The sequence below is a fragment of the Panulirus ornatus genome, chromosome 8 (genome assembly GCF_036320965.1).
Source record: "Panulirus ornatus isolate Po-2019 chromosome 8, ASM3632096v1, whole genome shotgun sequence".
Taxonomy (NCBI): Eukaryota; Metazoa; Arthropoda; class Malacostraca; order Decapoda; family Palinuridae; genus Panulirus; species Panulirus ornatus.
Genome location: NC_092231.1, coordinates 2,565,337 through 2,580,448, shown reverse-complemented (window position 1 = coordinate 2,580,448; position 15,112 = coordinate 2,565,337). Strand labels below are relative to the sequence as shown.

The 15,112-nt window shown below is 50.7% G+C and overlaps 1 protein-coding gene across 1 annotated transcript in view; it reads right to left on the bottom strand.

The window, feature by feature from the left end:
* LOC139749662 (uncharacterized) overlaps nt 1-15,112 on the bottom strand; it is a 196,583-nt gene that overhangs the window by 12,695 nt on the left and 168,776 nt on the right. The window contains exons 5-14 of the mRNA XM_071663827.1: nt 14,176-14,320; nt 13,329-13,428; nt 11,699-11,901; nt 10,687-10,925; nt 7,249-7,456; nt 6,928-7,098; nt 5,037-5,120; nt 3,441-3,678; nt 2,901-3,014; nt 2,208-2,359 (exon numbers count right to left, since the gene is read on the bottom strand). Of these exons, the coding sequence (XP_071519928.1) occupies nt 2,208-2,359; nt 2,901-3,014; nt 3,441-3,678; nt 5,037-5,120; nt 6,928-7,098; nt 7,249-7,456; nt 10,687-10,925; nt 11,699-11,901; nt 13,329-13,428; nt 14,176-14,320 (1,654 nt within the window). The remainder of the gene's footprint in view (nt 1-2,207; nt 2,360-2,900; nt 3,015-3,440; nt 3,679-5,036; nt 5,121-6,927; nt 7,099-7,248; nt 7,457-10,686; nt 10,926-11,698; nt 11,902-13,328; nt 13,429-14,175; nt 14,321-15,112) is intronic.

The window sequence follows — 15,112 nt, the reverse complement described above, 5'->3', positions numbered from 1 at the left end:
ATTTTTTAATTATATATATATATATATATATATATATATATATATATATATATATATATATATATACCTGGAGTATTGGGGGAAGTGTGTTTACATCCTACTGAGTAAGTGATCAGAAATGGTTAAGATATATATCATCGGCACAATTTTTGATCCTATCGCTGAGCTCGATAATTGTTGTTCTTATAGTCGTTAAGCCATTAATTGGGTCTGGATTGAAACTATCATTATCTGTGATACCCGTTTGCGTGTGTATATATTTCTCTCTTGTGTCTCCCCTGATGATGTGATTATAACACGAAAGTGCACTTGGGAACTTTTCGTGTTTCATTTTCCCTGTGGACTCATAGGAATATATATGTATATATATATATATATATATATATATATATATATATATATATATATATATATATGTGTGTGTGTGTGTGTGTGTGTGTGCAGTCTAAAAATATATCAGGGATGGGCAGCGTATTGTACAAAGGCAAAGTTTTTTTTGTGGGTAGGTGTCGGTCTTGGGTTGAAATCATCGTTCATCTCGTGTTGGCCAGGAGCGCCGACCGTCATACAATGTTCATGCAATGTGTGGACGGAGCCGCAGCACGACCTTGATGAACGTCATGCATACTTTGTGACGATGGGACTTCAATTAGCGTCAGAGAATTAACATTGTGTCCCTCTTTGGCCACGCGTCGCTTTACCAGGAATACAGTGTCCAACCCTTGTGGAAGATACACCGTTACAACAGAAAAGGACGCATAGTCGCTAATTGGTTTAAGATTTTGCAAGATTTTTGTTTTCTTCGTTTGATTACGGGTGCCATATATTTTTCCTCTATCCACTTATATATGACCGTGACTGTCTGACGTGCCAGCATGTTAGGATGACCACACTGGTCTGTGAGGAGACTCATGAAGGTGAAATCGCCCCTTCAGTAGGAGTTCAGATCAGTTTATTTAACGAGCAATTTTTCTGTGTATGCGGCACGACATATTTCACGGAGACCTGATGAGGTGGACTGTCTCCGTGAAACATGCCGTGCCACATGTATAGAAAAATGACATACGAAATACTGTTATGTGAACTACTGAAGTGCTATTTCACCTTCATGCAGCATATACTGTATGTCCGTCAGAAATATTAGTTTTCTGTGACGCGTATTTTCACCAGTTTTAATAACTTTTCACTGGTTAACTGAAGCTTTCTGGTTCCCTTACTGGCTGTAGAGCACGAGGGAGTGTGGTGGGCGGGCGGTGTCGCGCTCTCTGCCGCTACGAATGATGGTGATCGGCGCTGGCAGACAGACTGTCCATGTACCCCCACGTCACCTGTCATCTGTCCTTCCCGAGTGAGGCTTCCAGCTGGAAGACTTGATGATTCCTGCAGGGCACGCGAGGGAGTCTTTGCAGAAGCGGACCTTTTAGAATTAAGGGTCTGTTTTTTGCTACCTCTCCTAACTGTAAGTCAAGAGACTCTTTGACTACCTGAGGATGGAGGAGGAGGAGAGAAGCACCGTGGACGTGGTCTTAAGGTGGTGGGAGGATAGTGATGGTGACGTGTGGGCGGCCTTCCTAACATTGTTAGCCAAGTGGATCATGTTCTGGATGTCATGAATGTATGTGATGACGTCTGGTGAGAGCCAGCATGATGATGCTCCCAGTATTGGTAGGAGTTCTTAAAGATGCCAACCACTGATTACACGATTTGTTTTCCTCAATAATCAAAGCCTAACATGAGAGTCGACACTGGGTCCCAAACTTGGCCACACCTCTCCAAGACATAGACGGGATCGAGGCCGTGTGACACGGAGCGAGCGACTCCTCTCGTTCCAGAACGGACAACACTGTACAAGTGCGTGAGGCTGCTGTGTGAGGAAGGTGGCAAGAGCGAGGACTGATGACTATTTTGCCGCGAGATCTGAGGTAGGGAGAGAGAGAGAGAGAGAGAGAGAGAGAGAGAGAGAGAGAGAGAGAGAGAGACATAGTAGAGAGAGAGTCGGAGGTGACTCCTGATGGAAGATCTGTCAACGGGGCTGAACAACATCACCTGCTCACGGTATCTTCTGGGTCGGGGAAGGTGGACATTACCCTGATGTGTGACGTGACTGTCATCGCCTCCAGCACCCCTCCAGCACTCCTCCTTTTCCTTCCCTCCACCACCCCTCCTTTTCCTTCCCTCCAGCACCCCTCCCTCACCCCACTGCTCACCGTGGGGTCACCCTCGTCGTCCAGACAGTCGACGAAGATGCGTGTTGGCGTGATGGTGAAATTGACGGCGCCCAGGGAGATGAAGATCTTGGTGAAGTAGGTGGCGCCAGGCCGGCCCGCTGCCGCTGTCACCTCCCCGTTCACCAGTATGCCTGGTGGGGAGTGGGGAAGAGAGCCGCCTGTTAGTGAACACTGGTGCAGGTCACCCACCTCTGCGGAAACGGTCCGGAAAAAATGTAGATTTTTGTGTGTGAAATAGAATCACTGTCATGCCTGGTGTAGTGTATGATGGTGTCACTGTCATGCCCGATACAGTGTATGATGTCACTGTCATGCCTGATACAGTGTATGATGTCACTGTCATGCCCGATACAGTATATGATGTCACTGTCATGCCCGATACAGTGTATGATGTCACTGTCATGCCCGATACAGTGTGTGATGTCACTCATGTCTGGTACAGTATCATGATGTCACTGTCATACCCGGTACAGTGTCATAATATCACTATCATGCCCGATACCAAGCGTTTTGATGTCACTCTCATGACCGGAAGAGTGCATGAAGAGGCCACACTGTCATGCCTGGTGCCATCACAACGTAACAATGTCTCACCAGCTACCAGTCCCTCCCTCCCTCCCTCACTAGATGTAGACGTAGCACCAACCTGCAGAAGGCCGACCCACCACTGACCTGAGTGTTGGTCGCGGACGAGGCTGAAGACGTCGCCTGGGCTGCCATGGATGTCGAAGCAGAAGGGAAGCTCGAGGCCAGGGACCTGCACCACGAAGTGTGGATCGTTGTCACCTGGGAGAAGCAGGGAACTCTTAAATGCCTGGTATGGTCGAAGTAGAATGTGTATGAAATATGCATAAATATGTACAGCATGTGTATAATATGTTCTGCTGAGGTCTTAGGACTGGCGTCTGACGATGGGATCATATCGAAGTCCACTGATGGGACTCTGTTCAAGGTAGGGGCCCCGAGTCGTAAATTTAAGGAAGCTCATTATAAAGGGATATTGAATTCCATGGAACATGATGTGCTGTCGTCCAGGGGAGCTTCGAAACCCAAGGCTCTATTCCCGCTCAGCAGATGACGAAAGCTTAAGCTTTAGTTGTATTAAAGCTGTTTCTTCCGATACAAATAAAAAGAAATAGGTTGTACCTGGGCTGTCTGAAGTGTGAGGTCGGGTTAGTCGTTTATGAGGAGAAAGTCTTCAGAGAACCTTACCGAAGGCGTAGCCCCGGCTGTATCCAGAGTCGTATATCCTGGAGCTGAGGTTGGCCGGCAGCGTCTTGGCGAAGTCTGGAACGCTGATGAGGGCCAGGTCGTGGTCCATCCTGGGGCCGAGGGCCTCCGTGTTGGACTTCTGGTGGCGGGAGGCAGACTTGACTCCCTGGTGGACCCCGCCGTTCGAGTTCTCCGGGTTGACCACTTCCAGCGAGGTCAGCTTCGTCAAGAACTTGAACTGGAGTGAGAAGAGATGGGTATTGTGAGGGAGCGAGAGAGAGAGTGAGAGTGAGTAAATGTCAGTATACAGTTATAGAAACAGTGAGCCCGAAATGTTCTTTCATTTCGTGCGGCAGACTGCCGTAGAAATGATCAGTTTCACGTGTGGGCAGTTGATGTGTGATGATGACTGGATAACGATAAGTTTCACTTGATATGAATACATCACAAATTACTTTGTAATCGTTAATTTATCTGAATTGCTTCGCTAAATTGTTCCGACTGGGTGGAGATGAATGAGTTCATTTAAGATAATTTATTTCAACAAGAGCTAAAATGGCCATAATTATACAGGGTAAACACGTAGAGTTTTTCAATGCAGTCTTCCCCACCAGAAGATTAATGAGGCAGCATATATACGTTGGTCACAGAAAGTAATAAAAATTATCTGAATTGAATGCTACTGCGTGGTTGAAGGTGGACCACGTACGCTGAGGGTCTGCGTGTGTGTGATGGGGTACGCGTTCCGCATATTTCCCGCCACCAGAACCAACGGTACTTGAGTACTGAACAGACAACGATGGTTTAATACTTATGGTCTTTGCTGACACCCGACTCCACGGCTGGAGATGGGATACATTTCGTAACACCTGAATGTTTGAGGATGACTCTCATCATGGGTGGATGTACAAACTACATTAGTTCCAGGATGGTGTTGATAGCATGTTGATAACTCGTGAGTTAACTGAGGCAGTCTCGCGGGCGTACGAGCCTGAGATGGATTTACCCTCGGCTCCGTCTGTACCTGGGGATGGAACAGGCTGGGAGACGGTTAGCTCTACACAGACGATGTTGTGCTGCACCACACGAGGCGGAGGAGGAGGAGGAGGAGGAGGTCGGTAGATTGGCGGGCCGCTCTGATAGTGTGAGGCTTGATCAAGGACGTCGAGAATCAAGCATGTAACATTTGTCTCATTTTTCCGTCAGACACGTTCGCATTTCACCTCAGGGGAAACGAAGGACAACTGGAAGTTATGGTTTATAAGTCAGTAGCCGCGTAGTTAGGTCATCCAGCCGAAAAGAATGAAAAAAAAAAAATCTCCCTCATGTGTTTTTGAGAAACTTCCCATAATCTGCGTCCATTTATATTTCCTATGACAAAGAAGATTATCTTCGCCAATCTGAGTTATCATTGACCTGCCGATAATACTCGTCCATGCTTGATAACTGTCTCGAAGAATACAATGTTCACCATACTAAGTTATGGTTGTACCAGCAGGAGTACCAGCGTCTCCCTGCTGCGGTGAGGGGGCGCGGTCGCTGTGGTAGGGAAGGAGTGGGAGGACAAAGCCGACGCCGTGGGCCGACTTGACTTACCTTGATAGCGATCTCCTTGGCCCGCACCCTCATCTCCTCCCGCAGGTTTCTGTCGTCGACGATCTCCTGCGTCTCCAGCAGATCCTGTGGGAGGTGGTGGACACGATGAGGTAGAAGGCCGGGGGAGGGGGGGGGGGCAATGGGGTAAAAGGATTGATGAAAAAGGAGGAAATTGGGAAGTGGAGACATTGTTGCACAGGTGTGTGTGTGTGTGTGTGTGTGTGTGTGTGTGTGTATGTGTGTGTGTGTGTGTGTGTGTGTGTCTGTGTGTGTGTGTGTGTGTGTGTGTGTGCTATACTGGACTTATGATGACCACAGGAACCCTCTCTCTGGAAGGGCCCTCGTGTCACCCGGGTCCTTCCCTCCAGGGACTCCCTCTACTCCAAAGCTGCGCATCACCCAGTCTAACATGGACAGGATGGACAAAGCGGAAAGTCTCTCTCGTCAACCGACGATGATTGAACCTCCCCCAGGATGCCCTTCTATCCTTGTGAGGCTCCTGCAGCACTCAGAGAGTTAGCCACGTCCACCGGTCGGGACGCAAGTCCTACGTGTCGCGATATGTGTGTGTCTGTATGTGCAGAGTGAGGGACAGTTGAGGGATCAGTGGTGTGTGCATTCTCCATAGTAGCGGCATCGTGGTCATGAAGGAGGAGCTTGAGGTATTTCGTCAACGGTGTTTGTAGTATTGGAATGATGAAAAGTATGACTCGTGTGTGTTTGTCTGGAGAGTGTGGCTGGTGATGTGTGTCATGTCTGGTTGGTTTGGAGTTCATATAGTGAGGTGGGAGAGCTGTTGTGTGTAGTAGTGCCCGTCTCGGGATATATTGGAAAGAGCCAACCCCTCTCTCCCGAGACAGAACATCTTAAAAGACTTTCTTAATTACGAGTCCTGTAATGAAGAAGAGATTATCTCAACAACTTTCCCCCTCCCACACTCGCATCATCTCTCTGACGCTGGTTGGGGAGGGAGGTAAAGTTGCTCCCCTCTCCGTGATTGCTCTTGTAATTACAAAGCTTTGGGATGAACGATTGGTATCACGTTATCACGTGTTACGTTACTCTGTTGACGAGTCACTGTCGTTATGGCTGCTGGCCTTTCACGTGTCCAGCACCACACCTGTCCAGCACCACATCTGTCCAGCACCACATCTGTCCAGCACCACATCTGTCCAGCACCACAACCTGTCCAGCACCACACCTGTCCAGCATCACAACCTGTCCAGCACCACATCTGTCCAGCACCACAATCTGTCCAGCACCACATCTGTCCAGCACCACATCTGTCCTGCACCACAACCTGTCCAGCACCACAACCTGTCCAGCACCACATCTGTCCAGCACCACACCTGTCCAGCACCACATCTGTCCAGCACCACATCTGTCCAGCACCATAACCTGTCCAGCACCACACCTGTCCAGCACCACATCCTGTCCAGCACCACGCTTGTCATTCAACACCTGCCGTGCACTATATCAACACCTGACAAAACATGTGCACTATGAACGCATTTGTTTTCACAGCTCGCCTGTTTTATGGGTACGCCTTTACCACACTTCACAACACTTTTGGGCACACATGTACCTCACAACACCTGTGGTCACATCTGAACCTTGACATCTGCACTTTGCAGACATCTGTGGCCCTGCTACCTTACATCACACCTGTGGGCACACCTGTACCACACAACACACCTGTGGGCACAACTGCACTACACCACACCTTGGGTACACCTGCACCACACAACACACCTGTGGGCGCACTTGCACCACACAACACAGCTGTGGGCACACCTGCACCACACAACACAGCTGTGTGCACACCTGCAGCGCACCACAAAGCTGTGGGCACACCTACACCACACCTGTAGGCACACCTGCCCCGTCATACCAGCACGGTGAGGTAGGCCCAGAGACGTTCCACATAGTTGTTCTTGTCAGCGTTGCGGTCAGGGCTGGAGATCCTGGACACCCTGAACTGCAGGGGGCCCTCCTTGCCCTGCCCTCCAACGATCGGGTTCACCTCCGTCGCCCCGTCCGCCAACTCTCCCGCCAGAACTACCTGAACAAGGAGGAGACAGGTCCATTAAACGTCGAAGTCAGACTACGCCAGAGCCACTCATCATACATGGTTCTCCCAGCTAACATGGGGTCTTCCTGCCTTCTGCCACAATGACCACCACATCGTTGTCAGCTACAGCAGGCCACTCACCTCGTTGCCAGAGTAGTAGTAGGTGGAGCGCCCCTGCCTGACGACGGAGTTGGGCTTGACCTCGTCCTCCAGGTAGAGGACGTCAACGTCGGTCATGAGCGGGGACGCGATCTCCCCGTAGAAGTCCTGCAGCTGCTCCGCCGGACGAGAGTGCTCGTCGATTCTCCTCGTGAAGCCCCGGTTGTCCGCGCTCACCTGACGAAGTAGTCTGCGAAGTGGGCGGCAATTGTGAGGTAGTTACCACGAGCGTGTGAGGCATGTTGGAAGTGGCGGGAGGAATGTTAACCCGCCCCAGCCACCTGATGCCACTCAACCACTCATACTGCACCTCACACCTGCATGTATTGACCGTACCTCGTTATGCCACCGTGTGGCCCCGCACCACAGCTCACCACCAGACCTCTCCCACACCCACAGCTCACCATCAGACCTCTCCCACACCACAGCTCACCACCAGACCTCTGCCACACACCACAGCTCACCACCAGACCTCTCCCCACACACCACAGCCTCACCACCAGACCTCTGCCCACACACCACAGCTCACCACCAGACCTCTCCCACACACCACAGCTCACCACCAGACCTCTCCCACACACCACAGCCTCACCACCAGACCTCTCCCACACACCACACCTCACCACCAGACCTCTCCCACACACCACAGCTCACCACCAGACCTCTCCCACACACCACAGCTCACCACCAGACCTCTCCCACACAAAAGCTCACCACCAGACCTCTCCCACACACCACAGCTCACCACCAGACCTCTCCCACACACCACAGCTCACCACCAGACCTCTCCTACACACCACAGCTCACCACCAGACCTCTCCTACACACCACAGCTCACACCAGACCTCTCCTACACACCACAGCTCACCACCAGACTCTCCCACACAAAAGCTCACCACCAGACCTCTCCTACACACCACAGCTCAACCACCAGACCTCTCCCACACACCACAGCTCACCACCAGACCTCTCCCACACACCACAGCTCACCACCAGACCTCTCCCACACAACAGCTCACCACCAGACCTCTCCCACACAAAAGCTCACCACCAGACCTCTCCCACACACCACAGCTCACCACCAGACCTCTCCCACACACCACAGCTCACCACCAGACCTCTCCCACACACCACACCTCACCACCAGACCTCTCCCACACACCACAGCTCACCACCAGACCTCTCCCACACACCACAGCTCACCACCAGACCTCTCCCACACCACAGCTCACCACCAGACCTCTGCCACACACCACAGCTCACCACCAGACCTCTCCCACACCACAGCTCACCACCAGACCTCTGCCACACACCACAGCTCACCACCAGACCTCTGCCACACACCACACCTCACCACCAGACCTCTGCCACACACCACAGCTCACCACCAGACCTCTCCTACACACCACAGCTCACCACCAGACCTCTGCCACACACCACAGCTCACCGCCAGACCTCTCCTACACACCACAGCTCACACCAGACCTCTCCCACACCACAGCTCACCACCAGACCTCCCCACACACCACACCTCACCACCAGACCTCTCCCACACCACAGCTCACACCAGACCTCTCCCACACAAAAGCTCACCACCAGACCTCTCCACACACCACAGCTCACCACCAGACCTCTGCCACACACCACACCTCACCACCAGACCTCTCCACACACCACAGCTCAACCACCAGACCTCTCCCACACAAAAGCTCACCACCAGACCTCTGCCACACACCACAGCTCACCACCAGGACCTCTCCACACACCACAGCTCACACCAGACCTCTCCTACACACCACAGCTCAACCACCAGACCTCTCCTACACACACAGCTCACCACCAGACTCTCCCACACAAAAGCTCACCACCAGACTCTCCCACACAAAAGCTCACCACCAGACCTCTCCCACACAAAAGCTCACCACCAGACCTCTGCCACACACCACAGCTCACCACCAGACTCTCCCACACAAAAGCTCACCACCAGACTCTCCCACACAAAAGCTCACCACCAGACTCTCCCACACAAAAGCTCACCACCAGACCTCTGCCACACACCACAGCTCACCACCAGACCTCTCCCACACAAAAGCTCACCACCAGACTCTCCCACACAAAAGCTCACCACCAGACTCTCCCACACAAAAGCTCACCACCAGACTCTCCCACACAAAAGCTCACCACCAGACCTCTCCACACACCACAGCTCACCGCCAGACCTCTCCTACACACCACAGCTCAACCACCAGACCTCTCCCACACAAAAGCTCACCACCAGACCTCTCCCACACACCACAGCTCACCGCCAGACCTCTCCTACACACCACAGCTCAACCACCAGACCTCTCCCACACAAAAGCTCACCACCAGACTCTCCCACACAAAAGCTCACCACCAGACCTCTCCCACACCACAGCTCACCACCAGACCTCTCCACACACCACAGCTCACCACCAGACCTCTCCTACACACCACAGCTCACCACCAGACCTCTCCCACACACCACAGCTCACCGCCAGACCTCTCCTACACACCACAGCTCACCACCAGACCTCTCCCACACACCACACCTCACCACCAGACCTCTCCCACACACCACAGCTCAACCACCAGACCTCTCCTACACACCACAGCTCACCACCAGGACCTCTCCACACACCACAGCTCAACCACCAGACCTCTCCCACACAAAAGCTCACCACCAGACTCTCCCACACAAAAGCTCACCACCAGACTCTCCCACACAAAAGCTCACCACCAGACTCTCCCACACAAAAGCTCACCACCAGACCTCTCCTACACACCACAGCTCAACCACCAGACCTCTCCCACACAAAAGCTCACCACCAGACCTCTGCCACACACCACAGCTCAACCACCAGACCTCTCCTACACACCACAGCTCACCACCAGACCTCTCCCACACACCACACCTCACCACCAGACCTCTGCCACACACCACAGCTCACCACCAGATCTCCCACACACCACAGCTCAACCACCAGACCTCTCCTACACACCACAGCTCACCACCAGACTCTCCCACACAAAAGCTCACCACCAGACTCTCCCACACAAAAGCTCACCACCAGACCTCTGCCACACACCACAGCTCACCGCCAGACCTCTCCTACACACACAGCTCACCACCAGGACCTCTCCACACACCACAGCTTCCGCAGGAGACGGTGTCGCGGGGGATCTCTGGTGTCACACTGGTCCTCAGGTGACCTTTGAACCTCTGGGCACGACGGTATGACCTAAGGACCCTTCTGCTGGCCGTGGCAACGAACGAAGATGAGGGATAGGTCGTGTTACAAAGCCTTATGATGAGTAGTGTGTGTGTGTGTGGTGATGTTATGCCAATAGTCACCATCCTCATGGGTCAGACCTTTCCTCTCTCACCCACTCCCAACCCACAGTTTCCACCCCCGGCCGTCCCCCCTCACCACCAGTGGCTCGTCCTCCTCACATTCACTCACCTCAAATGAGTCCTCCGGCGGCATTCCCTTCAGGATGGACTCCATGGCCAGCTTGAGCTGATCCAGCTTACCGTAGTCGTGCATGGATCCGGACACGTCTAGCACGAACACCGTGTGTGTGGGCAGCTTGGGCAGACCCTCCGGGCAGAAGTAGTGGACGAAGAAGTTGCCCAGGAGCTGCGGAGACGAACACGAGTTAGGATACCGCAGGGTAGGCAGCCGCAGGGTAAGCAGCTACAGGGTAGGCAGCCGCAGGGTAGGCAGCCACAGGGAGCTTAAAAGGCTGGTTGGTGATAGGATAAGCGAGTCCCGGGGAAGAGAAGGGTCACAGGTCATGAGTCAGGAAAGTTACATTATACGCACAAGTCATAGGAAAGAGACGAGACGTCTCTAAGGGCATTAAGGAGATCGGTGTAGAGTGGTAAGTTTGTTCACTAGGTAAGGTCACAGACAGATGTGGACTTGAGGCAGGATGGTAAGTGATGGGAGGAGGAAGTTGATTTGTGAGAGAAGAGAGCTGTATGTGAGTTAACCTGCAGGAGTAAGAGTGATCGGGAGGTGGGCAAGAGGAGGCAGCAGCAGCAGCAGCAGGAGGTCGTGAAGGAGTGGTGGCCAAGGAAAGTTGAAAATTACCCGTTGGGCGTGACTTATGGAAGGATACGTAAATGTTTGGGCAGAACACTGTGTGGGCAGAGGAGAGGGAATGCTACCCACGTCTCATCATAGACGACTGAGGCGGGAGGGAGCGGGGAGGTGGAAGTCTCCTCATTTTGTATCAGCTTTATCAAAAGGGGAAGAAGAGGAGGAGCCAGGTGGTGATACTTCCTCCATGGCTCAGTCCTAGGCGCCACCTTGCTCAGGTGGGGAAAGGCAAAGCAGATACAAAGAAAAAAGAAACTATGTTTTCACCAAGAGGGAGGACCATGAGTATATACAGGGATCACCCTCACCTGTATCTCTCCACCGTCTACCATCCTGTCCACATCGTAGCTGACAGACAAGACGGAATCTTCGTCCTCATTACTGCTACTGTTGCTGAGTATGTTCCTTGTGTTGCTGCTGTTGCTGAGTATGTTCCTTGTGTTGCTGCTGCTGCTGCTACCTCGTCGGTAGCTCACATGTATTTCTCTGGAACTCACTACCTCCTGTTGCACTGGGGAAAATATCTGCGTAAGTTCGGCGTCAGGATAGATGAATGACAAGTCTCATTAGTAAGAACAGTGAAAAGGTTTGAAGATCAAAACATGCATGGTTGAATTATGGAGGAAGTCCAATGACACGGAAATATTATGTAAAAATGTAAATGAAGGATATATTTTGATCTAGCTGAAATTGCTTGAAGCTCATGGGATGAGACGTGAATATAAAATGAAAAAATGTATGTTGAAATACATGCATATTGTGTTGTCCATTTTAAACAGCCTTATTTAACAACAATCTTTGCCATTCAAAAAAATCCTGCAGATATTTATATTGTCTTGATGATATTTGTCATGATAACATCTGGAGGTAATATGGTACAATGTTTAGAAACCTTACAACTGAAAAGATTTCGTCCACATTTCTATCATTCCTTTTCAAGTCATGGTTATCTTTTGTCACTGTATTGAATTTGATGAAATTTTCATGTTGTCTTTATCATTTATTATCATTATTGAAACTTTCATTACATCTCAAAGTCTCTGCTTTCTTAGAGGACATGATTTTATATCTCGAGGTATTTCTTCATAATGTTTATTTATGTGTGGTGGAATTAGTTTTGACGGTCATCTTTGTATTGGTTTATCCTATCCACGGGGCTTGCGATAAATGGGTACCTGTCTTAGGCTAGGATATATATATATTTTTTTTCATACATATTCGCCATTTCTCGCATTAGCGAGGTAGCATTAAGGACACAGGAGTGAGCCTTAGAGGGATCATACTCACTTGGTCGTCCAGACTACAGACCCCCTGCCACTGACGAGCATATCCCAGAAGGCAATAGATAAGAAAATAGATTTAAAGGATTAAATCAGAACATCTCGTTGACGTAAAATGTTTGAGGAATGGGCAGTTTAGAATGACCGAACATTGGCTTTTGAAATGTAATCTAAACTTTGAGATGTCAGGACGTGAAGACCTGGAAACAACAGACGAAAGCCATGGCTACTGTCTGAGAGACGGTAGCCACAGGACAAGAACCGGAGGGCAGAACTGTAGAAGCGTTAAACTGTCGCGCTTCTCAGCCTGCGCACTTTATCGTAAGAACCGTGGCGAGAGGGAATGCTACGGTGGTATGTAGTATGAAGATATAAGAACATATAGATCAGGTTGTGTTCCGGATGTTAACGCTATGAAGGCTCATGGCTGACCCACAGTGGAGTACTTACGTGGTCTAGTCTGTACCTAACCATCACCCCTACATCAGTGCTCTTTCACCCGCCTAACCCACACGCCTCCCTCACTCTTCCATCACACATGGTTGCCCCAGAGTCGTCCCTCCCCCTTATCTTACCATCCTCACCCTAAACGTATGGTATTTTCACCCTCTCCTCACTACAAGTCACTTGATCATGACGCACCCCAGGATCACCCTACCATCTCCGGAGTACCGGTTCACCGGGACCTGCAGTATCCGGAAGTCCTTGATCGGCTCCGTCTCTCGTAGGGCGAGGTGCACCTCCTGGTGGGCCTCCTCCTGTTAGGGGAAAAAGCAGATGAACCAGTGATCGGGTGTTGGCTCCTCGCGATGATCAGGAGAGACGACAGGTGGGAGTCTGTCTCAGCTATACTTGATATTACAGTAAGAGCAACGTAGTTTGGTTCTTGCTAGGGGTCGTTGCGGTTAATGAGAGCAGTGTGAGGACGCTGGTTTATACCTGACGTTGGTGGTCAGTGTGGGGGATGGTCTGTGGCAGGTGTGGGTCTCGTGTCAAGTGTCAGAGGTGAGTAGTGTGTGAGGTTTGTAAAGTGGTTAGTCGGCAAGCATGAGAAGTTAGTAAGGTGAGAAGTTAGTAAGGTGAGAGGTGAGGAAGGTGAGAGGTGAGGAAGGTAAGAGGTGAGGAAGGTGAAAGGTTAGTAAGGTAAGAGGTTAGGAAGGTAAGAGGTGAGAAAGGTAAGAGGTGAGGAAGGTAAGAGGTGAGGAAGGTGAAAGGTTAGTAAGGTAAGAGGTGAGGAAGGTAAGAGGTGAGAAAGGTAAGAGGTGAGGAAGGTAAGAGGTGAGGAAGGTGAGAGGTTAGGAAAGTGAGAGGTGAGGAAAGTGAGAGGTGATTAAGACAAGGAAAAAACTAGTTCCACTGGATTAAGGTGAATCACATCAGTGTGGTGATGTAGTGTGTCACTATACAGTAACTCAGAGTGAGGCACACTGCCCCTCACACTGTGTGTGCCAGGAGGTGGTATAGGGTAAGGTCATTGCGGCTCTCGCCTCACACGCCGTACTCACACTGTGCGGCAGGAGATGTAGTGCGTAGGTGTAGCGGCCGTGGACTCTATGTAGCAGCTCCTCGTAGGAGAGGTAGAAGGTGGCTGTCTCCTGGGAGGCCACGATGGCGCTTGCCCTGAACCGCTGCGTCTCCCTGGTCCTCGACCTGTGGGAAGGTCGACCTGTGTACACCTTGAACTCGAGCTGTGGGATTATTGGTCTGGCTGTGTGTGTGTACACCAGCCAGATAAGATAACTTCACGGATGAGTCAGGTGGAGTTCAGGATGAACGCTGCGACTACCATCGTCCCGATACGTTCAGTGAGCGTGTAATGGCCGACTCATTTCTTAATAATTACGGTACCTGCTCTATATGGTAATTACTCTCGAGGCAAAATGTAAATAAGATGCATTAAAACTGTAAAAAAACATTATAAGATGCATTAAGACCATTTAAAAACAGTTTAAGATACATTTGAATACTTTTTGTTATGCTTATTGAGAAGTATATGTAAAGAAGCAGCGCTCGCTGCCAGTGTGAGGCTAGACCCTACTGCATTTGTCACATCCTTCGTCCGTTGTGTCATATTATCTAACATAATTATGTCAGTGTGTGTGTGTGTGTGTGTGTGTGTGTGTGTGTGTAATTAAACTTCAGAGAGGGTCTTCACAACTCTTCCACTCGTTGGAAGGGACTTCGTGTCTCATGACTTCGAAATGTAAGGGAGGGGGGGAGGAGGAGAAGGGGAAGGAAAATACCAGAATTAAGAGAGTTGAGTCACAGGGAGAGGCTGGAGGCCATAGCTTCCTCCGCCACACATGAGGTAAGAAGAAACCTTTACAACCACATGAATGACGCTGACAGTGATCAAACCCTCGAGAGACGCAGGGAGAGAACTACCAAAGACATAAACCAAAAACTTGTGAGAAATTATTGAAAAAGTACTTTTGTAGTACG